This window comes from Oncorhynchus gorbuscha, linkage group LG16 (genome assembly GCF_021184085.1).
Source record: "Oncorhynchus gorbuscha isolate QuinsamMale2020 ecotype Even-year linkage group LG16, OgorEven_v1.0, whole genome shotgun sequence".
In the NCBI taxonomy this organism is placed as follows: Eukaryota; Metazoa; Chordata; class Actinopteri; order Salmoniformes; family Salmonidae; genus Oncorhynchus; species Oncorhynchus gorbuscha.
The window spans coordinates 49,203,101-49,229,707 of NC_060188.1; the positions used below are offsets into that span (position 1 = coordinate 49,203,101).

Sequence of the window (26,607 nt, forward strand, 5' to 3'; positions counted from 1 at the left end):
CCTCACATTTTTGGTGACGTCCATTGCGGATCATTGCTGATCTTCTTACTGATTGGTCGAAGTAAAAATATATATCTATTCCACTCATCTAGGCATTTTCAAATAGGAAGTCAACTCGGCTGTTTACAGCTAGCATTAGACAACTAGCTAGGAATCGTAGCTAAGACCTGAATGTCTCTCTGGTTGATAATGTTAACTAGTTGGTCAAAGCAATGTATAGCCAGATATGAGTATTTCTGGCATAGTCATACATAGCTATATAGTTAAATAACTGGCCAGGTTGCTAACATCACAGCTTTTAAAAACTAGATGTGTTCGCTGACAGGAAAAACTACTATTGGCAATGTCAGCGAACAGGATAGCCTCCGGGAGACTTGGGGTGTTATCATTAAGCTGATTCTGTTGCAAAATGTGTCATCTGTTGCAAAATGTCTTGCAACAGAAACCATTTACTACAAACGCAAATGAGAAAAAAATTCAGGTAGGTCCCTCCCCGTTTTGTTGTGTTTCTTGTTTGCTTCCGTTTGGTTCTAAAGCGGTAAATGGTTTCTCTAATGAATACACCCCTGTCTCTCGAAGCAAATAGACTACTAACAGGAGGAATGTAATGCTAACGAGCAAGCCTGTAACTAGCTGGTAACGGTTTTGTGTTGCCGAAGGTTGCAAGTTTGTGGCTAGCCAGCCAAATAACTTGGCTAGCCAGCCAAATAACTTGGCTGGTTTGTTCTCCGTGGCTTAATGTTAGCTAGCTAGATAGTTAGATAATTTGCTAGCTAATTTTAGCTAACGGTTCTGTCCACTAATAAGTGATACAATGGAACTGTTTGCTAACTTAACAAACAATATCAAGCTAAAAATGTATGTACTCAAAATTAAATCCAACTAATTGCAGCATTACCGCAAAAATGGAAGAGGCAAGTAGAAGGGGAAGAAAGTAAGGAACGGCCCTGAATTCAAGAGAAACAGACTCCTCACAAGTCCCCAACTGGCAGTTTCATTAAATAGTACCCGCAAAACACCAGTCTCAACGTCAACAGTGAAGAGGCGACTCTTCTGTTTCTCAAACTAGACACTCTAATGTACTTGTCCTCTTGGTCAGTTGTGCACTGGGGCCTCCCACTCCTCTTTCTATGCTGGCTAGAGCCAGATTGCGCTGTTCTGTGAAGGGAGTAGTACACAGCGTTGTACGAGATCTTCAGTTTCTTGGCAATTTTTCGGATGGAATAGCCTTAATTTCTCAGAACAAGAATAGACTGACGAGTTTCAGAAGAAAGTTCTTTGTTTCTGGCCATTTTGAGCCTGTAATCGAACCCACAAATGCTGATGCTCCAGATACTCAACTAGTCTAAAGGCCAGTTTTATTGCTTCTTTAATCAGCACTACAGTTTTCAGCTGTGCGAACATAATTGCAAAAGGGTTTTCTAATGATCAATTACCCTTTCAAAATGATAAACTTGGATTAGATAACACAACATGCCATTGGAACACAGGAGTGATGGTTGCTGATAACGGGCTTCTGTACGCCTATGTAGATATTCCATAAAAAAATCTGCTGTTTCCAGCTACAGTAGTCATTTACAACATCAATAATGTCTACACTGTATTTCTGATCAATTTGATGTTATTTTAATGGACAAAAAAGTAGATTTTCTTTCAAAAAACAAGGACATTTCTAAATGACCCCAAACTTTTGAACGGTAGTGTATACTAACTCAGCAAAAAATGAAACGTCCCTTTTTCAGGACCCTGTCTTTCAAAGATAATTCGTAAAAATCCAGGTAACTTCACAGATCTTCATTATAAAGAGTTTAAACACTGATTCTCATGAAGAATTAATGAACATGCACCTGTGGAACTGTCGTTAAGACACTAACAGCTACAGACAGCAGGCAATTTAGGTCACAGTTATGAAAACTTAGGACACTAAAGAGGCCTTTCTACTGGCTCTGAAAAACACCAAAAGAAAGATGGCCAGGGTCCCTGCTCATCTGCGTGAGGATGCCTTGGGCATGCTGCAAGGAGGCATGAGGGCTGCAGATGTGGCCAGGGCAATAAATTGCAATGTCCGTGCTGTGAGACACCTAAGACCGTGCTACAGGGAGACAGAATGGACAGCTGATCGTCCTCGCAGTGGCAGACTACATTAAACAACACCTGCACAGGATCGGTACATCTGAACATCACACCTACGGGACAGGTACAGGATGGCAACAACAACTGCCCGGGTTACACCAGGAACGCACAATCCCTCCATCAGTGCTCAGACTGTCCGCAATAGGCTGAGAGAGGCTGGACTGAGGGCTTGTAGGCCTGTTGTAAGACAGGTCCTCACCAGACATCACCGGAAACAACATTGCCTATTGGCACAAACCCAACGTCGCTGGACCAGACATGACTGGCAAAAAGTGCTCTTCACTGACGAGTAGCGGGTTTTGTCTCACCGGGGGTAATGGTCGGATTCACGTTTATTGTCGAAGGAATGAGGCCTGTACTCTGGAGCGGGATCGATTTGGAGGTGGAGTGTCCGTCATGGTCGGACTGAGCTTGTTGTCATTGTAGGCAATCTCAATGCTGTGCGTTACAGGGAAGACATCCTCCTCCCTCATGTGGTACCCTTCCTGCAGGCTCATCCTGACATGATCCTCCAGCATGAGAATGCCACCAGCCATTTTGCTCGTTCTGTGCATGATTTCCTGCAAGACAGGAATGTCAATGTTCTGCCATGGCCAGCAAAGAACCCGGACCTCAATCCCATTGTGCACGTCTGGGATTGGAGGGTGAGGGCTAGGGCCAGGGTCATTCCCCCCAGAAATATCCGGGAACTTGCAGGTGCCTTGGTGGGAGAGCGGGGTAACATCTCACAGCAAGAACTGGCAAATCTGGTGCAGACCGTAAGGAGGAGATGCACAGCAGTACTTAATGCAGCTGGAGGCCAGATAGTGACTGTTACTGTTGATTTTGACCCTCCCCCCTTTGTTTAGGGTCACATTATTACATTTCTGTTAGTCACATGTTTTTGGAACTTGTTCAGTTTATTTCTCAGTTGTTGAATCCTGTTATGTTCATACAAATATTTATACATGTTAAGTTTGCTGCCAGTGAGTTGACAGTGAGAGGACGTTTTTTTGTTGTTGCTGAGTTTATATAAACATTTTTTTGATCTATCTATTCATCTATGGCCTTAATCAGTTTAAAGGAGAACATGTTGCTTACTTGTTGAGCAAAATCAAATATGTAATGCATCCTGATGTATTTTCTTGCTGGTTCAGTAGGGGCCACCAGAGACATCTGCAGGTCTTGACAGGTGGTTTTGCAGATAGCAACCATCTGCTGGTAGACAGACCACTCACTGAACAAGCATGAGATGCTGCTCTTGCTTCTTCAGCTTGGCTGACTTAACAGCTTCTGGCAGATTGGCAGATCAGAAGACCTCATAGTTGTTCCCATTGCACTGCCAGTACAGGTCTGTCCTGGGCTTGGTTCTTGAGGTGTGGGGAAGCAGATTCTTGAAGGAAGACAGCCTGACCACACGTGCCTCTGGAAAATACAGAAATAATGTGAGATCAATAAAAGTAGTGCCATTCATGTTGGTGGTCAATTAAATAATCAAAACATGTTTATGCTTTACATACCAAGTGTTGTCATCCATTTCTTGCGGAGATGCCACACTGCTGCTTTTCTCACATGAGATGGCAGCAGCTTTCCAACAAAGTATTTGTCCTGGGTGGTGTTCTGGTAATACTATTGCATTATTCTCTGCGTAGATGTTGATGAAGCTCACCACTCGCTGCAAGGTTTTGTGCTTCAGGTCTAACCAGTGCTTGCTTTGGCCAGCCCTATTTTTGATTGGAGGCATTAGACCATTCTCCTTGTATGACATTTACATTTACATTTAAGTCATTTAGCAGACGCTCTTATCCAGAGCGACTTACAAATTGGTGCATTCACCTTATGACATCCAGTGGGACAGTCACTTAACAATAGTGCATCTAAAACTTAGGGGGGTGAGAGGGATTACTTATCCTATCCTAGGTATTCCTTAAAGAGGTGGGGTTTCAGGTGTCTCCGGAAGGTGGTGATTGACTCCGCTGTCCTGGCGTCGTGAGGGAGTTTGTTCCACCATTGGGGGCCAGGGCAGCGAACAGTTTTGACTGGGCTGAGCGGGAGCTGTACTTCCTCAGTGGTAGGGAGGCGAGCAGGCCAGAGGTGGATGAACGCAGTGCCCTTGTTTGGGTGTAGGGCCTGATCAGAGCCTGGAGGTACTGAGGTGCCGTTCCCCTCACAGCTCCGTAGGCAAGCACCATGGTCTTGTAGCTGATGCGAGCTTCAACTGGAAGCCAGTGGAGAGAACGGAGGAGCGGGGTGACGTGAGAGAACTTGGGAAGGTTGAACACCAGACGGGCTGCGGCGTTCTGGATGAGTTGAAGGGGTTTAATGGCACAGGCAGGGAGCCCAGCCAACAGCGAGTTGCAGTAATCCAGACGGGAGATGACAAGTGCCTGGATTAGGACCTGCGCCGCTTCCTGTGTGAGGCAGGGTCGTACTCTGCGGATGTTGTAGAGCATGAACCTACAGGAACGGGCCACCGCCTTGATGTTGGTTGAGAACTACAGGGTGTTGTCCAGGATCAAGGTTCTTGGCGCTCTGGGAGGAGGACACAATGGAGTTGTCAACCGTGATGGCGAGATCATGGAACGGGCAGTCCTTCCCCGGGAGGAAGAGCAGCTCCGTCTTGCCGAGGTTCAGCTTGAGGTGGTGATCCGTCATCCACACTGATATGTCTGCCAGACATGCAGAGATGCGATTCGCCACCTGGTCATCAGAAGGGGGAAAGGAGAAGATTAATTGTGTGTCGTCTGCATAGCAATGATAAGAGAGACCATGTGAGGTTATGACAGAGCCAAGTGACTTGGTGTATAGCGAGAATAGGAGAGGGCCAAGAACAGAGCCCTGGGGGACACCAGTGGTGAGAGCGCGTGGTGAGGAGACAGATTCTCGCCACGCCACCTGGTAGGAGCGACCTGTCAGGTAGGACGCAATCCAAGCGTGGGCCGCGCCGGAGATGCCCAACTCGGAGAGGGTGGAGAGGAGGATCTGATGGTTCACAGTATCGAAGGCAGCCGACAGATCTAGAAGGATGAGAGCAGAGGAGAGAGAGTTAGCTTTAGCAGTGCGGAGCGCCTCCGTGATACAGAGGAGAGCAGTCTCAGTTGAATGACTAGTCTTGAAACCTGACTGATTTGGATCAAGAAGGTCATTCAGAGAGAGATAGCGGGAGAGCTGGCCAAGGACGGCACGTTCAAGAGTTTTGGAGAGAAAAGAAAGAAGGGATACTGGTCTGTAATTGTTGACATCGGAGGGATCGAGTGTAGGTTTTTTCAGAAGGGGTGCAACTCTCGCTCTCTTGAAGACGGAAGGGACGTAGCCAGCGGTCAGGGATGAGTTGATGAGCGAGGTGAGGTAAGGGAGAAGGTCTCCGGAAATGGTCTGGAGAAGAGAGGAGGGGATAGGGTCAAGCGGGCAGGTTGTTGGGCGGCCGGCCGTCACAAGACGCGAGATTTCATCTGGAGAGAGAGGGGAGAAAGAGGTCAGAGCACAGGGTAGGGCAGTGTGAGCAGAACCAGCGGTGTCGTTTGACTTAGCAAACGAGGATCGGATGTCGTCGACCTTCTTTTCAAAATGGTTGACGAAGTCATCTGCAGAGAGGGAGGAGGGGGGAGTGGGCGGAGGATTCAGGAGGGAGGAGAAGGTGGCAAAGAGCTTCCTAGGGTTAGAGGCAGATGCTTGGAATTTAGCGTGGTAGAAAGTGGCTTTAGCAGCAGAGACAGAGGAGGAAAATGTAGAGAGGAGGGAGTGAAAGGATGCCAGGTCCGCAGGGAGGCGAGTTTTCCTCCATTTCCGCTCGGCTGCCCGGAGCCCTGTTCTGTGAGCTCGCAATGAGTCATCGAGCCACGGAGCGGGAGGGGAGGACCGAGCCGGCCTGGAGGATAGGGGACATAGAGAGTCAAGGGATGCAGAGAGGGAGGAGAGGAGGGTTGAGGAGGCAGAATCAGGAGATAGGTGGGAGAAGGTTTGAGCGGAGGGAAGAGATGATAGGATGGAAGAGGAGAGAGTAGCGGGGGAGAGAGAGCGAAGGTTGGGACGGCGCGATACCATCCGAGTAGGGGCAGTGTGGGAGGTGTTGGATGAGAGCGAGAGGGAAAAGGATACAAGGCAGTGGTCGGAGACTTGGAGGGGAGTTGCAATGAGGTTAGTGGAGGAACAGCATCTAGTAAAGATGAGGTCGAGAGTATTGCCTGCCTTGTGAGTAGGGGGGGAAGGTGAGAGGGTGAGGTCAAAAGAGGAGAGGAGTGGAAAGAAGGAGGCAGAGAGGAAAGAGTCAAAGGTAGACGTGGGGAGGTTAAAGTCGCCCAGAACTGTGAGAGGTGAGCCGTCCTCAGGAAAGGAGCTTATCAAGGCATCAAGCTCATTGATGAACTCTCCGAGGGAACCTGGAGGGCGATAAATGATAAGGATGTTAAGCTTGAAAGGGCTAGTAACTGTGACAGCATGGAATTCAAAGGAGGCGATAGACAGATGGGTAAGGGGAGAAAGAGAGAATGACCACTTGGGAGAGATGAGGATCCCGGTGCCACCACCCCGCTGACCAGACGCTCTCGGGGTGTGCGAGAACACGTGGGCGGACGAAGAGAGAGCAGTAGGAGTAGCAGTGTTGTCTGTGGTGATCCATGTTTCCGTCAGTGCCAAGAAGTCGAGGGACTGGAGGGAGGCATAGGCTGAGATGAACTCTGCCTTGTTGACCGCAGATTGGCAGTTCCAGAGGCTACCGGAGACCTGGAACTCCACGTGGGTCGTGCGCGCTGGGACCACCAGAGTAGGGTGGCCGCGGCCACGCGGTGAGGAGCGTTTGTATGGTCTGTGCAGAGAGGAGAGAACAGGGATAAACAGACACATAGTTGACAGGCTACAGAAGAGGCTACGCTAATGCAAAGGAGATTGGAATGACAAGTGGACTACACGTCTCGAATGTTCAGAAAGTTAAGCTACGTAGCAAGAATCTTATTGACTAAAATGATTAAAATGATACAGTACTGCTGAAGTAGGCCAGCTGGCAGTGGGTGCGTTGTTGACACTACACTAATCAAGTCGTTCCGTTGAGTGTAATAGTTTCTGCAGTGTTGCTATTCGGGGGCTAGCTGGCTAGCTAGCAGTGTTGTTTACGTTACGTTGCGTTAAAAGAACGACAATAGCTGGCTAGCGAACCTAGAAAATCGCTCTAGACTACACAATTATCTTTGATACAAAGACGGCTATGTAGCTAGCTACGATCAAACAAATCAAACCGTTGTACTGTAATGAAATGAAGTGAAAATGTGATACTACCTGTGAATGCGACCGGGTAGTTGAGTTCTATACAGAAGACGTTGGCTAGCGTTGGCTAGCTAGCAGAGTCACCTACGTTAAGGACGACAAATAGCTGGCTAGCTAACCTCGGTAAATTAAGATAATTACTCTAAGACTACACACTCTAAACCTAAACAACACAATTACCTGAAAAGGGGACGTTTCTTTTTTTTGCTTATTGGTCATAGTATGGATACAGTTAGTATGCCAAAAGTCCCAGATTTCACCAACATATGAAGTATACAAGCAGGGGACGACTGGTATGACTGGTGGAGGAGAGCTGAAAGACACATTCCAGGTAAAAATATTTGAGCATTATTATACTATAGATGCGAAACGGCATTCTGAGATAACATCACCACACACAGTTCATAAATTTAATTTTAGCTAGCAAGCCAGCAATCTACTAGAAAGTCAGCTGGCTAGCTAACAGCAAGCTTTACTTGGGGTCTTTTGTTTAGACATGTAGATAGCTAGTTTGCCAGCTAAACAATGAACCATAATCCCAATCCATACAGTACTAGCAATACAAACCGATTGTCAGTTAACCAAATAGGTTCAATATTAGCTACAGTTGAAGTCGGAAGTTTACATACACTTAGGTTGGAGTCATTAAAACTCGTTTTTCAACCACTCCACAAATTTCTTGTTAATTAAAAAACTATAGTTTTGGCAAGTCGGTTAGGACATATACTTTATGTATGACACAAGTAATTTTTCCAACTATTGTTTACAGACAGATTATTTCACATAATTTGCGGTATCACAATTCCAGTGGGTCAGAAGTTTACATACACTAAGTTGACTGTGCCTTTAAACAGCTTGGAAAATTCCAGAAAAATATGTCATGGCTTTAGTAGTTTCTGATAAGCTAATTGACATCATTTGAGTCAATTGGAGGTGTACCTGTGGATGTATTTCAAGGCCTACCTTCAAACTCAGTGCCCCTTTGCTTGACATCATGGGAAAATCAAAAGAAATCAGCCAATACCCCAGAAAACAAATTGTAGACCTCCACAAGTCTGGTTCATCCCTGGGAACAATTTCCAAATGCCTGATGGTACCACGTTCACCTGTGCAAACAATAGACCACAAGTATAAACACGATGGGACCACGCAGCTGTCATACTGCTCAGGAAGGAGAAGTGTTCTGTGTCCTAGAGATGAACGTACTTTGGTGCAAAAATGGCAAATCAATCCCTGAACAACAGCAAAGGACCTTGTGAAGATGCTGGAGGAAACAGGTACAAAGGTTTCTATATCCACAGTAAAACAAGTCCTATATTGACATAACCTGAAAGGCCGCTCAGCAAGGAAGAAGCCACTGCTCCAAAACCGCCATAAAAAAAGACAGACTACGGTTTGCAACAGCACATGGGGACAAAGATCATACTTTTTTGAGAAATGTTCTTTGGTCTGATCAAACAAAACGAAAAAATCGGAGGGCATGTTGTCCGGTCCTCTGGCAGTCTCTATGGTGGTGCCACAGGGTTAAATTCCTTGGGCCGACTCTTTTCTCTGTATATATCAATGATGTTGCTCTTGCTGCGGGGCGATTCCCTGATCCACCTCTACACAGACGACACCATTCTGTATACTTCCGGCCTTTCCTTGGACACTGTGCTATTTAACCTCCAAATGAGCTTCAACGCCATACAACACTCCTTCCGTGGCCTCCAACTGCTCTTAAACGCTAGTAAAACCAAATGCATGCTTTTCAACCGTTCGCTGCCTGCACCCGCACGCCCGACTAGCATCACCACCCTGGATGGTTCCGACCTAGAATACGTGGACAACTACAAATATCTAGGTGTCTGGCTAGACTGTAAACTCTCCTTCCAGACTCATATCAAACATCTCCAATCTAAAATCAAATCTAGAGTCGGCTTTCTATTCCGCAACAAAGCCTCCTTCACTCACGGCGCCAAACTTACCCCAGTAAAACTGACTATCCTACCGATCCTCGACTTCGGCGATGTCATCTACAAAATAGCTTCCAATACTCTACTCAGCAAACTGGATGCAGTTTATCACAGTGCCATCCGTTTTGTTACTAAAGCACCTTATACCACCAACCACTGCGACCTGTATGCTCTAGTCGGCTGGCCCTCGCTACATATTCGTCGTCAGACCCACTGGCTCCAGGTCAACTACAAGTCCATGCTAGGTAAAGCTCCGCCTTATCTCAGTTCACTGGTCACAATGGCAACACCCACCCGTAGCATGCGCTCCAGCAGGTGTATCTCACTGATCATCCCTAAAGCCAACACCCCATTTGGCCGCCTTTCGTTCCAGTTCTCTGCTGCCTGTGATGGGAACGAATTGCAAAAATTGCTGAAGTTGGAGACTTTTATCTCCCTCACCAACTTCAAACAGCTGCTATCTGAGCAGCTAACCGATCGCTGCAGCTGTACATAGTCTATTGGTAAATAGCCCACCCATTTTCACCTACCTCATCCCCATACTGTTTTTATTTATTTACTTTTCTGCTATTTTGCACACCAATATCTCTACCTGTACATGACCATCTGATCATTTATCACTCCAGTGTTAATCTGAAAAATTGTAATTATTCGCCTACCTCCTCATGCCTTTTGCACACAATGTATATAGACTCCCCTTTTTTTCTACTGTGTTATTGACTTGTTAATCGTTTACTCCATGTGTAACTCTGTGTTGTCTGTTCACACTGCTATGCTTTATCTTGGCCAGGTCGCAGTTGCAAATGAGAACTTGTTCTCAACTAGCCTACCTGGTTAAATAAAGCTGAAATAAAAAAATTAAAATAGCCCATCCAATTTACTTACCTCATCCCTTAATGTTTATATTTATTTACATTTCTGCTATTTTGCACACCAGTATCTTTACCTGTACATGACCATCTGATCATTTATCACTCCTGTGTTAATCTGCAAAATTGTAATTATTCGCCTACCTCCTCATGCCTTTTGCTCACAATGTATATAGACTCTTTTTTCCCCTTTTTTTCCTACTGTGTTATTGACTTGTTAATTGTTTACTCCATGTGTAACTTTGTGTTGTCTGTTCACACTGCTATGCTTTATCTTGGCCAGGTCACAGTTGTAAATGCGAACTTGTTCTCAACTAGCCTACCTGGTTAAATAAAGGTGAAATAAAAAAATTAAATAAAAATAGAAAGATTTGGCCATAATGACCATGGTTATGTTTGTAGGAAAAAGGGGGAGGCTTGCAAGCCGAAGAACACCATCCCAACCTTGAAGCACGGGGGTGGCAGCATCATGTTGTGGGGGTGCTTTGCTGCGGCAGGGACTGGTGCACTTCAGAAAATAGAACTGGTGCACTTCAGAAAATAGATTGCATCATGAGGAATGGAAAATTATGTGGATATATTGAAGCAACATCTCAAGACATCAGTCAGGAAGTTAAAGCTTGGTCGCAAATGGGTCTTCCAAATGGACAATGACCCCAAGCATACTTCCAAAGTTGTGGCAAAATGGCTTAAGGACAACAAAGCCAAGGTATTGGAGTGGCCATCACAAAGCCCTGACCTCAATTCTATAAGGTGTATGTAAACGTCCGACTTCAACTGTAGCTAACATTACGTGATAACTGACAATGCAAAATGGTATTCTGAGAAAACATCACTAATGTTACACACAGTTCATACACGTAATGTTAGCTAGCTAGCCAGCCATCTAACAACAGCTAACATCACGCTTTAATTTGGGGTGTTTGTAATTTAGCTAGCTAGCTAGCCAGCTAAACAATGACAATAATCCCAATCCGTAGAGTAATAGCAATACAAACCGATTGCTAAACTAAGGACCCTGGGACTGAACACCTCCCTCTGCAACTGGATCCTGGGCATCCAGAAGGGCCGCCCGAGGTGGTAAGGGTAGGGAGCAACACATCCTTGACGCTTATCCTCAACACGGGGTGCCCCCAGGGGTGCGTGCTCTGTCCCCTCCTGTACTCCCTGTTCACTCATGACTGCACGGCCAGGCACGACTCCAACACCATCATCAAGTTTGCAGATGACACAACAGTGTTAGTTCTGATCACCGACAACGATGAGACAGCATATAGGGAGGCGGTCAGAGACCTGGCCATGTGGTGCCAGGACAACAACCTCTCCCTCAATGTGATCAAGACAAATTAGATGATTGTGGACTACAGGAAAAGGAGGACCGAGCACACACCCATTCTCATTGATGGGGCTGTAGTGGAGCAGGTTGAGAGCTTCAAGTTCATTGGTGTTCACATCATCATGCTCCAAACACACTAAGACAGTCGTAATGAGGGCACGCCAAAGCCTATTCCCCCTCAGTAGACTGAAAAGATTTGGCATAGGTCCTCAGATCCTCAAAAGGTTCTACAGCTGCACCATCGAGAGCATCCTGACTCATTGCATCACTGCCTGGTATGGCAATTGCTCGGCCTCCGACTACAGAGGGTAGTGTGTACGGCCCAGACATCACTGGGGCCAAGCTTCCTGCCTCGCAGGACCTCTATACCAGGCGGTGTCAGAGGAAGGCCTTTGTCAAAGACTCCATCCACCCTAGTCATAGACTGATCTCTCTGCTACCGCACAGCAAGCTGTACCGGAGCGCCAAGTCTAGGCCCAAAAGACTTCTTAACAGCTTCTACAGCTAATCAAAGGGCTACCCAGACCCCTCTTTTACGCTGCTGCTACTCTCTGTTTATTATTGATGCATAGTCACTTTAACTCAACCTACATGTACATATTACCTCAATTTCGTTGACTAACCGGTGCCCCCGCACATTGACTCTGTACCCCCTGTATATTGCCTCGATATTGTTATTTTACTGCTGCAGTATAACCACTTGTTACTTTTATTTTCTCATTTATTTTTACTTAACATTTATTTAAGTCTTCTTAAAGCATTGTTGGTTAAGGGCATTTCGCTGTGAGGTCAACACCTGTTGTATTCGTAGCATGTGATAAATCCGATTTGATATTTAGATATATCTGAATGTCTAACATCTGTTTGTTGCTACAGAGCCCTGTACAGATTGTGTAAATATATTCTGTGAATCCATATAGGCAGACGAATTTTGAGGATTGATTGAAAAGATCCATGTTTATTTTATAGTCCTTTATAGGGCATACTGGCAAAGGTGTTTGGCAGGGTGGGCTGTGGAAGATGAGTGCTTGTGGTGAATGGTCTTGTCCCGCCTGCCGTGTACGGCCAGCTGGATAAGACTGCCGGAAGTGGTTTAGGGTTCGTAGACCTTAATCACCTGTCACACTCTGATCTGTTTTACCTACAGTGGGGCAAAAAAGTATTTAGTCAGCCACCAATTGTGCAAGTTCTCCCACTTAAAAATATGAGAGAGGCCTGTAATTTTCATCATATGTACACTTCAACTATGACAGACAAAATGAAAAAAAATTCCAGAAAAGAACATTGTAGGATTTTTAATGAATTTATTTGCAAATTATGGTGGAAAATAAGTATTTGGTCACCTACAAACAAGCAAGATTTCTGGCTCTCACAGACCTGTAACTTGTTTTTTAAGAGGCTCCTCTGTCCTCCACTCGTTACCTGTATTAATGACACCTGTTTGAACTTGTTATCAGTATAAAAGACACCTGTCCACAACCTCAAACAGTCACACTCCAAACTCCACTATGGGCAAGACCAAAGTCGTGCCTGGCCGTGCAGTCATGAGTGAACAGGAAGTACAGGAGGGAACTGAGCACGTACCCCTGAGGGACCCCGTGTTGAGGATCAGCGTGGCGGATGTGTTGTTACCTACCTTTGCCATCTGGTGCCGGCCCGTCAGGAAGTCCAGGATCCAGTTGCAGAGGTGTTTCGTCCCAGAGGTGTTTCGTGATGAGCTTTGAGTGCACTATAGTGTTGAAGGCTGAGCTGTAGTCAATGAAAAGCATTCTCACATAGGTGTTCCTTTTGTCTAGGTGGGAAAGGGCAGTGTGGAGTGCAATCGAGATGTCATCATCTGTGGATCTGTTGGAGTGGTCTAGGGTTTCTGGAATAATGGTGTTGATGTGAGAAATGACCAGCCTTTCAAAGCATTTCATGGCTACAGACCTGAGTGCTATGGGTTGGTAGTTATTTAGGCAGGTTACCTTAGTGTTCTTGGGCACAGGGACTATGGTGGCCTGTTTGAAACATGTTGGTATTACAGACTCAGACAGGGAGAGGTTGAAAATGTCAGTGAAGACACTTGCCAGTTGGTCAGCGCATGCTCGGAGTGCACGTCCTGGTAATACATCTGGTCTTGTGGATATTGACCTGTTTAAAGGTCTTACTCACATCGGCTGCGGAGAGCCGGATCACACAGTCGTCCGGAACAGCTGATGCTCTCATGCATGTTTCAGTGTTACTTGCCTCAAACCGAGCATAGTTATTTAGCTCGTCTGGTAGGTGCGTGTCACTGAGCAGCTCTCAGCTATGCTTTCCTTTGTAGTCTGTAAATAGTTTTCAAGCCCTGCCACATCTGACGAGCGTTGGAGCCAGTGTAGGACGATTCGATCTTAGACCTGTATTGATGCTTTGGCTGTTTGATGGTTTGTCGGAGGGCATAGCGCGATTTCTTATAAGCTCCCGGGTTAGAGTTCCGCTCCTTGAAAGCAGCAGCTCTACCCTTTAGCTCAGTGCGAATGTTGCCTGTAATCCATGGCTTCTGGTTGGGGTATGTACAGTCACTGTGGGGATGACGTCCTCGATGCACTTATTGATAAAGCCCGTGACTGATGTGGTGTACTCCTCAATGCCATCGGATGAATCCCGGAACATATTCCAGTCTGTGCTAGCAAAACATTCCTGTAGTTTAGCATCTGCTTCATCTTACCACTTTTTATAGACCGAGTCATTGGTGCTTCCTGCTTTAATTTTTGCTTGTAAGCAGGAATCAGAAGGATATAATTATAATCGGATTTGCCAAATGGAGGGCGAGGGAGAGCTTTGTATGTGTCTCTGTGTGTGGAGTAATGGTGGTCTAGATTTTATTTCTCTCTGGTTGCACATTTAACATGCTGATAGAAATTTGGTAAGATGGATTTGAGTTTTCCCTGCATGAAAGTCCCCGGCCACTAGGAGCGCTGCCTCTGCATGAGCGTTTTTCTTTTTGCTTATGGCGGAATACAGCTCATTGAGTGTGGTTTTAGTGCCAGCATCGGTCTGTGATGCTATGTAGACAGCTACAAAAAATACAGATGATAAACTCTCTTAAGTCGATAATGTGGTCTACAGTTTATCATGAGATACTCAGGCAAGCAAAACCTCGAGACTTCCTTAGAAATCGTGCACCAGCTGTTGTTTCCATATATGCATAGGCTCCTGCCCCATGTCTTACCAGAGGCTGCTGTTCTATCCTGCCGATAGAGTGTATAATCCGCCAGCTGTATGTTCTAAATGTCGTCATTCAGCCACAACTCGGTGAAACACATTTTCACACTTGTTTGTAAATATAGTGCTGAGCGATTAACTCAAATGTTGGTTATTTTTTGGTTTTTAAACAACTAATTGACTGATGTTGGTTCAATCATTTGAATTCCATTTCGTTTTTTTTTCTTCTTCTGTGAGCTCAATGTGCTGGTTCAGTAGAGATAAATCAGATCAAGCCTTAACTGTGCGACATAGTAGGGAGTTGTAGTTTCCAACAGGCCGATATTCTACATAGTTTAGTACAGAAAATGGGGTAAATAACTACAATGACCATAATCGATTGTGCGCTTGCTTAAACTTGTCCGGTCTGTATGGAGCAGACATGGAGAGAAGAGAGAAGATGCACATCGAGAGGGATTAGAAACAGTTTCTTTGCGAGCCTGAAAATACATAATCTAAGTGATTGATAGTTGGTATTTAGTAGTTATAAAAGTATGCCTAATTTACTTTGAAGAACTACTAAAATAGTGATTTTGTCAGACAGCATAGGCAGCAGCTCTGTAGTAAAAGTAATAAAATAAAACAAATATTGTATTAAAGTAAATGTGAATAGATGAAGTGATAAGCAGTAATGGGCAGTAACTACCATCATGGGACTTTTATTAATTGTTTTACGCAGTGTTACAGCATTGAACCCACATAATGCATAGTGCATTTAATGTAGATAAGGCATACTTTTATGAATACTGAATACGAACTATCAATCACTTAGATGATATATTTTCAGGCTCGCGAAGCAACTGCTTTCTAATCCCTCTCAATGTCCGTGTTCTCTCTTCTCTCCATTTCTGCTCCGTACAGAATGAAATGTGTAACAACACAGTGGCTCTTAAATGTATTTGTGTCACAGAAATGTAACACAAGCAAAATCATACACAATTACTAATGACATTTCTATATTGTTTTGTCTTTCTAAGGTCCTGTGGAAAAACATAATAATCTACTTAAAGAAGACGAGTGCTGTTGCTCGTAGGAGCGTATCAAGACTGGTAAGACCAGAGACAGATGAGCTGGGGTAGTTGTTGGCCTGGATCATTGATAGCCAGCAAATGGGGGACCGTTCTAATCCTCACAAATCATGTTAAACACTACTTGTTGACCTGGATCATATATAGCCAGCAACCCCTGGAAGGTGTCCCCCATGATGACCATTTGGACAGTTCAGATGGGGGACCGTTCCAATCCTCATTTGGTTGGACAAATTTATTCATGTGCCATCCCCGGACTGCAGGGAATATATAATGTTGTCAATCATCTCTTGCACTCCCATAATAAAAAGTATGTGATTTAACTCAACTTGAAGAAATAATGTTCTCTAATACAGCAATGTAATCATTTTCTAGAGGTAGATGATAGCTTGGAATGAACTTGTTTTAACAGGATGAACGTTGTGTCACAAACCATGTCCTTTCGTTTCTTTTCATCCTTATCCAATATGCTTGAAAATGTGAAGAGTGGTACTCAGTGATTTGCCCCAAATAACTATTTGTATTCAGGACATAGTTAATTTGTTTGCTAATTTGTTTGCGGTTTTACTTTGGTCTCTTATTGCAAACAGGATTCAAATTTAGGAATATTTGTATTCTGTACAGGCTTCCTTCTTTTCACTCTGTTATTTAGGTTAGTATGGTGGAGTAACTACAATGTTGTTGATCCATCCTCAGTTTCCTCCTATCACAGCCATGGTGAAATCCCTGAGTTGTTTTGTTACTCTACGGAAACTGAGTTAGCAATGGGAAGGAAAGGGGGATACCTAGTCAGTTGTACAACTGAATGCATTCAACTGAAATGTGTCTTCCACATTTAAGGATGCCTGTATCTTTGCAGTGACTGGGTGTATTGATACACCATCCAAAGTGTAATTATTAATTACACCAAGCTCAAAGGGAACACAGGTGGGAACACAGGTGGGAAAAGTCTACCTAAGTATGATTCTCAGAGATAACGAACGACACCTGCCACTGATTGAGAACCATACTTAGGCCAAACACAGAGAAAATATAACATAGAAAAAAGAACATAGACAATCCACCCCAACTCACGCCCTGACCAACCTAACACAAAGACAAAAAAAGAAACTAAGGTCAAACCCCCCAAAGGTGAGGACTCCGGCCGCAAAACCTGAACCTATAGGGGAGGGTCTGGGTTTCCGCCCTATACCCTACGCTCCTGACCTGTGCAGCCCTCTACATGTTAAGTGAACCCCGTCGACTATAGCAAAGGAACCACCAACTGGGAAGTCAGCCAGGCGTTACGGTATATGCCTGTCTTAACTCTGTGTTCACTTGTTGTTTTGAGCATGCCTTTTATTTGGTGGTGGTGGCTCTGCGGCGGGACGTGGACCCCACTCCATCATAGTCTTTGCCCGCTTAAGTGGCGCCTTTGGAGCGGCGACCCTCGCCGCCCACCTCGGACTGGGGACCCTTGCAGCGGGCCCCGAATGGATGGGAGATTCCGGCAGCACCGGACAGGCGGGAGACTCCGGCAACGCCGGCGTGAAGGCCCGTTCGTCGTTCGTGACGTCACCTCCTGACTGACGGGCGGCTCTGGCAGTTCCTGACTGACGGCGGCTCTGGCAGCTCCTGACTGACGGGCGGCTCTGGCAGCTCCTGACTGACAGGCGGCTCTGGCAGCTCAGGACAGACGGGCGGCTCTGGCAGCTCTAGACAGGAGGGAGACTCTGGAAGCGCTGGACAGGCGGGAGCACCTGGAAGCGCTGGACATGAGGGAGCACCTGGAGGGAGGAGACAGAGAGGCAGCCTGGTGCAGGGGGCTGCCACCGGAGGCCTGGTGCGTGGAGGAGGCACCGGATGGACCGGACCGTGGAGGCGCACTGGAGGTCTCGAGCACCGAGCCTGTACAACCTGTCCTGGCTGGATGCTCCCCATAGCCCGGCCAGTGCGGCGAGGTGGAACAGACCGCACTGGGCTGTGCTGGCGAACCGGGGACACCGTACGTAGGGCTGGTGCCATATACCCCGGGCCGAGGAGACGCACTGGAGACCAGATGCGCTGAGCCGGCTTCATAGCACCTGGCTCGATGCCCACTCTAGCCCGGCCAATACGAGGCGCTGCGATGTAGCGCACCGGGCTATGCCTGCGCACTGGGGACACCGTGCGCCTCACGGCATAACATGGTGCCTGCCCGGTCCACCTCTCTCCACAATAAGCACGGGGAGTTGGCTCAGGTCTCCTACCTGACTTAGCCACACTCCCCGTGTGCCCCCACCCCCCTCATAATGCCGCCTCTCGGCTTTGGCTGCCTCCAGCTCTTCCCAGGGGCGGCGATATTCCCCAGCCTGTGCCCAGGGTCCCTTTCCGTCCAAAATCTTCTCCCATGTCCAGGAGTCCAGAACCCTCTGCTCCTGATTACCACTCTGCTTGGTCCAGTTGGGGTGGGTGATTCTGTAAAGGTTGTCTTCGTCGTCTGACAAGTATGAAATATCGGACCAATGCGCAGCGTGGTACGTGTTCATGATGTTTTATTTACCGAACACTGAAATACAAATTAACAACGTGAAAAAAATGAAACAGTCCTGTAAGGTGCATGAAACACTAAACAGAAAATAAGCACCCACAAAACACAGGTGGGAAAAGGCTACCGAAGTATGATTCTCAATCAGAGACAACGAACGACACCTGCCTCTGATTGAGAACCATACCAGGCCAAACACAGAGAAAATATAACATAGAAAAAAGAACATAGACAACCCACCCCAACTCACGCCCTGACCAACCTAACATAAAGACATAAAAAATAAACCAAGGTCAGAACGTGACAGCCTAGGAACAGTGGGTTAACTGCCTTGTTCAGGGGCAGAACAACAGATTTTTACCTTTGCCTTGTCAGCTCGGGGATTTGATCTAGCAACCTTTCGGTTACTGGCCCAACACTAACCACTACGCTACCTGCTGCCCCAGGTTGAATACTTATTAACTGAAGACATTTCAGCTTTTCATTTTATATTGATTTGTACAAATCTCTAAAAACATAATTCTACCTTGACGTTATGGGGTAGCCAGTGTGTAGCCAGTGACACAAAATCTGAATTTAATCCATTTTAAATTCGGGCTATAACAACAACATTTGAAAAAAGTGAAGGGGTGTGAATACTTTCTGAAGGCACCGTATATAATACATATGTAATAAGTATTTTTCTGGTGACACTTCTTGATGATCCTCAGCCATTGTGGTCATTACATTACAAATTGTGTCTGATATTGATTACATCATTCCTGTTGATCATTAACATGACTGGCAGTTACCATAACAAAGGAGTAAGGCTCTGCTGTTTTTTTTACTGCTGTGTGCCTATTGTGCATTTAGGTTTGCTGGCGAATTACTGTCCAACTCGAGGAAGAGGTAGCCTATTGCTTCTTTTATCAGCAACACCCCTCTCCTCTTTCATTCATCGCTCATGCTAATTTAGCCTGTAATTTCCCATGTCCCGAGCCCCTTTTACTGGCTCGGGTGCCTTTCCTAAGCCTGTGTAGTTGAAGGATTATGTATGATATGGTAATGTTGCTAATGGAAAGGTTGGCACAGGAATGTGAGCTGGTGTTTTTTTTTGTGAGAAGGACACAGGTGCCCTTGCAGAGAGATGTGACGTGAGCGGACTATGAATTTGCCAGGTGGCAGAGGAAGAGAGGAGGGAGCCTACAGAGAGACAATGCTTATGTACACCAGTGAGTCCGGGTGACACAATGAACGGTTCATCGGTAGAATTTGCAGTAAGACGTTTGCCAGATTCTTATGTGCCTCAGTTATTACTTCAGTTTGCTCTGTGATTTAAATACATTGGAAATGAATCTAGAAAAGGAACAAAGAGACTATGCAAATGGTGTTTCTCGAGGTTCCCTGGAAATTACTATTGAGCGGAGCCAACCCCCCTCCCCTCACACACACAGACTCTCTCTCACATAGATACACAAAGACACACACTCACACACACATAGGATACCTCGCTCTATAGTCTACAAGATTTATAGACGTAGTGATTGGCTTCGTTGCCCCCCACCCCTTCCCCCCTCCACCATTCTGCGGCACTGCCATTTGCAGTGGTTGATGAGGGCCCCCTCCCACTCAAACATGGCCGTTTGAGGGAAAAGGGGTGGATGAGATGGGGTGTACGGCACACGCTATCAGATCAGTCCTCTCCTCCTCCACTCACCGCAACCACACACCTTTTCAGCCATCGCTCAAGGTCACCCCACGTTCTCTCCAATGAAACGCACAAACCAGTTTGTAATTTTTCACAGAAAAAGAAAGTGAATGGGTCGCTATGCTTTATAGTGCTGCGTCAAAAGAGGCGGAGTGTGGAAGAATTTTTTTTTTTCTGGGGACAGGCATTGTGGGGGGTGGTTGGGGAATGACGTGCTAGGGAGGAGACTGCCGATTGGCCAGGGCAGGTGTCAGTCGCCACGCTGCTGCAGACGGACAGGCCACTCGATGAATATGGATGAGAGCAGTGAAAAGGGTGATGCGGCAGGGAAGACCCCCCCCTTCAAACCGGTGCAGGCTTGAACAATGCGTGGCGTCTTTCACTGAAAATACTGAGAGCCTGCATTAGCATTTTCTCATACAATTGAGGCTCTGGCCAGCTGCAGGCATGGCTTGGATGTTGCGGTGAAATCTTTTTTTTGCACCCACTGATGTATTAGACCTCTGTGAAAAAGGTTGACTGGCCGCATTCCTCAACGCCACCATTGCACCTATGACTAGCCTAACGTTAAGGTACCCTTACAAGATTGTAGCCCGGTATTGATGGCGATCTGACAGAGGATTTTACCAGCAGATCTCAGAATGGGTAAGAGCCAAACTGTTTTTGTCATGACTTGTTGAATTCATTTATCACACTCAACTCTTAATACTTGACTACGTAAAATATATTCTGCTCATTATTGCCCATTTTGATCCATCGTCCTTGCTGCCTGTCAGCGCCAGGTTGGTCCATTGACATGCAGAGTGGGTATTTGGAGGGAGTGGGGGGTGGTCACAAGGCATTTCCTCCTGACCCACCCCCCTTGAGTGACTTCACTAAACACGTTTGGCTGAGTGTCCGTGTCTCTCCTTCAAGCCATCCCTCCAGTATTGGATGCATGGGGTTTGAACTCAACAGCCCCGACTGGCTTAGCTTCCCAACCTGCCCCATACTGCTCCCATTCCCCTGACGGATTGCAGCAACAGATTGCCATGTTTACTCTACTACATGACGCCATTGAAACCTGTTAGTGTGATTTTTCAGACGCTAGGACTAAATGAATTATTGACTAATGACTGCAAACGCTGCCTGTGAGGGCAATGGAGTGAATCTCAATGGCATGCTCTCCCCTGCTGGGTTCACCCTGGTTTTAAGACACATAGAAACGGGAACATGTACACCCCTGCCAACACAGGTCTAATAGAGGACATTTCCATTCCTATTGTTCAGTTTATCCTGTGTGGAGAGTTGTAATAACATGTGTCCTCTGACTGACAGTAGAAAAGTCTGTACTTCCATGAAGACAATGGCAATGTCTAAGCCATGGTTTTTACTTTTTCATCAAGGTCATCTATTATTATTTTTTTCCTGGAAAGGAAAACTTTTTTTCTCTGAAAGGGGAAGATTAATGGAGTAGAAAGCAGAAATCCAAGCAGAAAAAGTGCCTTGGCTAAAGGAGCATGGTTTGTGTCAGATTGTCATAATGGTTTCTCTCCGATTGATAGAGGACTAATGGATGTTTTCAGAAAGGCTCTATCATTCATATGTTTGATTTACAATATAAATGTTTTGACGGACTAGATATGTGACGATGGTGTGTATTTTCATATAAATGTTGGTTCTAGTAGTCTAATGTGTGACCAGTAAGGAAGGTCCTTTAGTCTGAGTTAACGGAATTGACTTAGGATTTTAGATATCAACGTGTCATGACTTTATTGAGAGACCTATCAAAATCCAAATGGAACATGAGGGGCATGTTAAAATAATCAGTAGAGAGGTGACACGTAGAGTGACTGAAATCCCTAGATGTCACAGTTCCACATTCATTGTGATCAGGATCTAATGAGCCCATTTAAGAGGCAAACAGAAGGTCAGTCTTAGAACAGTGACATCGATGTGTGCAGATCTCCATCCATCCATCTTCCCTGGACGAGCCTGCAAATCCATCCCCCTGCATGAAGCTATACAACGACGACACAGGCAAACACGCATCTTGGCGTTGTCAACCAAAATCACCATTAAAACGAACAGCTACGGTTTGATATCGTCATTATCTTTTTTTGTGCTGGTCTGTATTAAAATAAACGTTTGTATACTGATATAAACAGTTCTTTGAATGTACGCTCTTGCCAGAGTGACGTCACCCTTGCTGATGAAGCATTGAAAGTCCCAAATTGGAGTCATTCATTGAAAAGGAATGTTAAAACTAGTAGTTGATATCTGAAAACCATACTAGATACTTTTTGGGTCATACCAGCACAGATGTTTGAAGAATTATTTAGGCTATTATTATCTAATTGATTTCTGGGGTGACATTGAGTAGTAATTTTTCTCACAGGTTCATATATTGATCACATGTCTGTCTCTCATGTTGATTACTTATGTCTGGAATAGCACAACCAGGTGTTGGTTGGTACAGAGACGGAAGAGGAAGTGATACATCCCAGTTGCAATTTGTTTCTGGTTAATCTACAGTTAATGAACTAAGCTGACCAGACCCAGCTGCTATTGCATTGTTATCTATGGGACAGCCACCCCTTAAGCAGACCTGTACTCTGTCTGACCAATCCACCATCTTTGGGTTGGTATTCGCAGTCCAATCCCAACATTGGGTTGATTGCTCTACCCAATTGCTACCCAATCTGGATTTGTTTGGAGTGACACACACTACTCACCTGGGTGATGATTAAATCTTCTTGATTAGCCAGTATGTGGAGTGTAACATTCTCGATTAAAAGGATGAAGAACAGAAGGTTTGATCAGTGAATTCTTTGAGCTGACATGATATCAATCACTGACTGATAGAAGACAGTGTTGTAAGCCACTGAAACCCCCTTTTAAACGGGGGGAGATTGAGTCTGTCTTTTTGGCATGGATTTTGTTTCCTTATGCTAGCATCTCTAACAGTTATTACTCTGGATCACAATTTCATGCACCGCAAGCATATGATTTATATGTTTCGACATAGTCCTGTGTGAGTAATATTCTGAGTAATGTTAATAGATCCTATAATTTTCACCATTCCGATGATGTTTATGCTCCCCTTTGTCTCTCGGGTTAGAGATAAAAAATTTAAAAAAGTTTACATTGTAGGGCTTGGTTTGAACCATGTATTAGATATTTTGTCAGAAGATTCTGATAAAGGATACTAAAACTCCTTGAAAACAGTTAAAATTAGACCTCTGCAAACTGGAAAGGAGGTCAGCATTTACTCCACAGGAAATCTGGGACAGAACACAGAACGTGTCACCAAACTCTGATGAAATATGGGACTAGAGGCTACAAAAGAATCACACTCCGAAATGAAAAATACCTCTAGATACCTTCCTACCAAAGTGTCAGTCTGACAAGAATATATGTGGCTAGCTACCTATTCAACTGTTTGCATCTGATCTGACACTTACATGTTCCTATTGAGAATGATTGAATGGAGCCAGAGTGAATGGAGCCAGAGGCATGTATCAGCTGAGGTGGCTGGGTTACTTGCAGTATGGTGTGTATGTGTGTAGACTACAGCTTCTTTACTAGCTCTGACCCTCTCCTGTCTGTTCATCTCTCTCTCTCTCTCTATATATGTCCTTCCAGAGGAGGGTGAGTACTTCCTGAAGGTGCTGATCCCCAGCTATGCGGCCGGCTCCATAATTGGCAAGGGTGGCCAGACCATCGTACAGCTGCAGAAAGAGACGGGCGCCACCATCAAGCTGTCCAAATCCAAAGACTTCTACCCAGGTAATTGGATCCCACTTTGTCCCTGATCAAATTATCCAAATATAAAGGCGTACCCCCAAGTAAGAGCCCCCAAAATCATCGGACTCTCTCAATTCAAGTTCAGTACAAGATGTTATTTGTTGGTTACGCTGGAATTTGAATTCCAACTGGGAACCCAATGAGTTTGATCCAGCCTTCCAAATGCACAGTATTTTTACCCAGACAAAAGACCTATTCAGATGCTACAGCTGCTTTTGACTCAGGAATAGCATTTATAGATACAAGCAATTGTTCTTTCAATTTGTCTGTGCTCTTAGCAGGGAGCTGATCCAATTTCTGTGAAAAGTCTGTAGTCCCCAGAAGTACTATCGTTCTTCATTCTGCTACAATGCAAAGACTGCATTTAATCAATTCCCTGCTTAGCTGCCTGGCTGCCATTTTACTCCAAGATGGAGAGAGCACATTATCCAATGTCGAGGACATGTAAGGTACACTGGAAGCAGTAGTCGCCCATAAGGGCCTTGTTCTTAAAAACATGTCAACATGGAAAAAGATGCTCATGTTTTCCCAATGACCCCACACTGATGGAGGTCACTACACTATCTGGTTGGTGCTGAAACATCTTGTCTTCGGAGCAGGAAATGTGAGAGCCGCAGTAAAGTGTATGCGTTTGTCCTTCGTGGCTGAGGAAGCTTCAACCTTCTGGAAAATAACAGGTGTCGGGCGGCTCACTGTTGATTAAGATTAAGATGACTTTACTAGCCAATTGCACACAAATTTGATTTCCGCTTTTAATCCAACCCATCCGAAAGACACACATACAGGTTTTTGGAGAGGTGCAGGGGGCTGCCACTCTGGGCACCTGTTGTTGTGGGGGGTTATGTGCCTTGCTCAAGGGCACAACATCAGGTAATGACATCTAGGAATTGATACCAGCAACCTTCCAGTTGCCAGGTCACTTTCAGACAGATTTTTTCTTGTCAGACACTGGATTAGAACTGGCAACGCTCCAGTTGCTGGCTCACCTCTCTAACTGATTGAACAAAAATGGCAATATGGCTCAAATATGGGCTATGTTCTGACACGCGGAAGTTGTGATATACTGCACTTGGACTAAACCTTGGCAAAATATTAGGTCACACTTTATTTGGATAGTCCATCTGTAGATGCTCTACAGATTGTCATACTCTCAACAAACTATCTGTTGATAAGCAACTGCTTGCTACGGTTAGGTTTAGAATAAGGGCTAGGGTTAGGGTTAAGTTTAGGGTTAGGTTAAGGTTAGTGTTAGTAGATAGTTAAATGAAATGTTACTGATAGTCTGTAGAGCATCTACACATTGACTATCCATATATAAAGTGTTACCAATAACTATTGAACCTTGGCAAAGAATAGAAGTACAATAATATTTCCTTTTTATTTCCTGTTCCCACTACTGCCCTATCTGAAAAGCTGGATTCATCGATCATCACCATGACACGCTGAAAATGAACTATAGTAATGGCTTACTTTTGCATACAATGTAGCAGCACTCCTTTGGAGTGTTGTCACGATATCAGAATTTTGACTTTGATATCAATACCAGCGTCAGCATCACAATGCTCGATACCAAAACTATAGTGAAACGATACCAAGGGAAAAAAGAAGGCGTATTAGCCAGTCACAGAATGACACTTGATCCAGACAGTTCTTTTGAGTTCAATATTATTACATTTGAAATTGTAGATGTTTGAATGGATGCATTAAGAAAAGGCCTAGGCTTATTTACTATACAGGTGAATACATATTCAATAGGAGTGTGTGCATGCAATGAGTTATTGAGCTTGTTTTGGCTGAATTCATGGGGCTGCAGATGAAAAACAATGTTTACCTTCCAATCTATTCTTTTGTAAAAGTGCGTGCTGTCTCTAAGACCCATGACGTCATATACACACTTAAGTTCTAGGCTTGAGCAAATATGATCTTGGGAGAGATGTGAGGCAGGGGAGATGAAGTGAATGAATAAAGTTTTTTGGGTGACAATCATCAGCATTTTGGTTTGCATATGATTACAAACTAAGTACTAGGGTAGTCAATTGATGTTGGCTTCTGCTGTAAGCTTTCTTTTGTGAACAGAAATTATTCAATAGCAACGGTCATCGAAATTGTTAAAAGGTTTTAAAAACAATTCTAATAAATGCACATTTGAACAGTGAATTAAGATACTCCAAAATGTTGGAATTTTTATAATCCAGTTTTTTGTTGTTGCATATATGAATACATTAATGCAAAGGGAGGAACAAGGCTGCAACCACCAAACACTTTCTCAGTCTACCCTAACTGCAGTCACATAAACATACTTTACAATGTTTGCGAGATCATACATAATATCACTGTAATCCGAGAGCTCATTTTCAAAAGTTGCTTTCATTTCAGCTCATCTAATTTATAAACATTTCAACTGTTAGATTATTACTTTTTTTCAAGTACACAAAAAATGAACACCCATCAAAAGAAAGTTTTTTTTCTTCTCTTTCTTGTGATGTGTCGAGACGGTGAGTTCAATCTCCGATGAAGCGTTGGCAGGTCATTACAAGCATTTCAGCGGTCATAACGTTCATGGAAAGAAAATTGACAGACACAAGCAAAGGTGTGAAATGAGTCGCAGGAGTAAAATTAAAGCAATCAATCCAGCGAGATTTAAGTAACAAGCGGATTTAGCCCCCCTCAAACACAGGGAATAGATGGCTGAAAGACAGATCCTCAGCTGGGCGGGGCTACTTTCAAAATTGTTGCCATGTTGCATTATTCAAGTGTGTTAATAACTTCTGCGCAGCATAAGTGGTGATGCAGCCCAGACTCGCAGTGAGAGTAGTGGTTCTTCAGGACAGGCTAGAGCTA

General features: G+C 44.9%; 1 protein-coding gene across 3 annotated transcripts in view; it reads left to right on the forward strand.

Moving 5' to 3' along the window:
- LOC123999880 (RNA-binding protein Nova-1-like) overlaps positions 1–26,607 on the forward strand; it is a 76,728-nt gene that overhangs the window by 20,354 nt on the left and 29,767 nt on the right. For 2 of the 3 annotated variants that reach the window (XM_046305890.1, XM_046305891.1), the window contains exons 2-3: positions 15,737–15,808; positions 23,605–23,748. Coding sequence is in view for 1 of the 3 variants with exons in the window: in XM_046305888.1 (XP_046161844.1) it covers positions 20,622–20,625; positions 23,605–23,748 (148 nt within the window). In the remaining 2 variants the exon portion in view is untranslated. Of the gene's footprint in view, positions 1–15,736; positions 15,809–20,312; positions 20,626–23,604; positions 23,749–26,607 lie in introns of those variants that run through there. The other variant, XM_046305888.1, reaches the window with a different exon arrangement.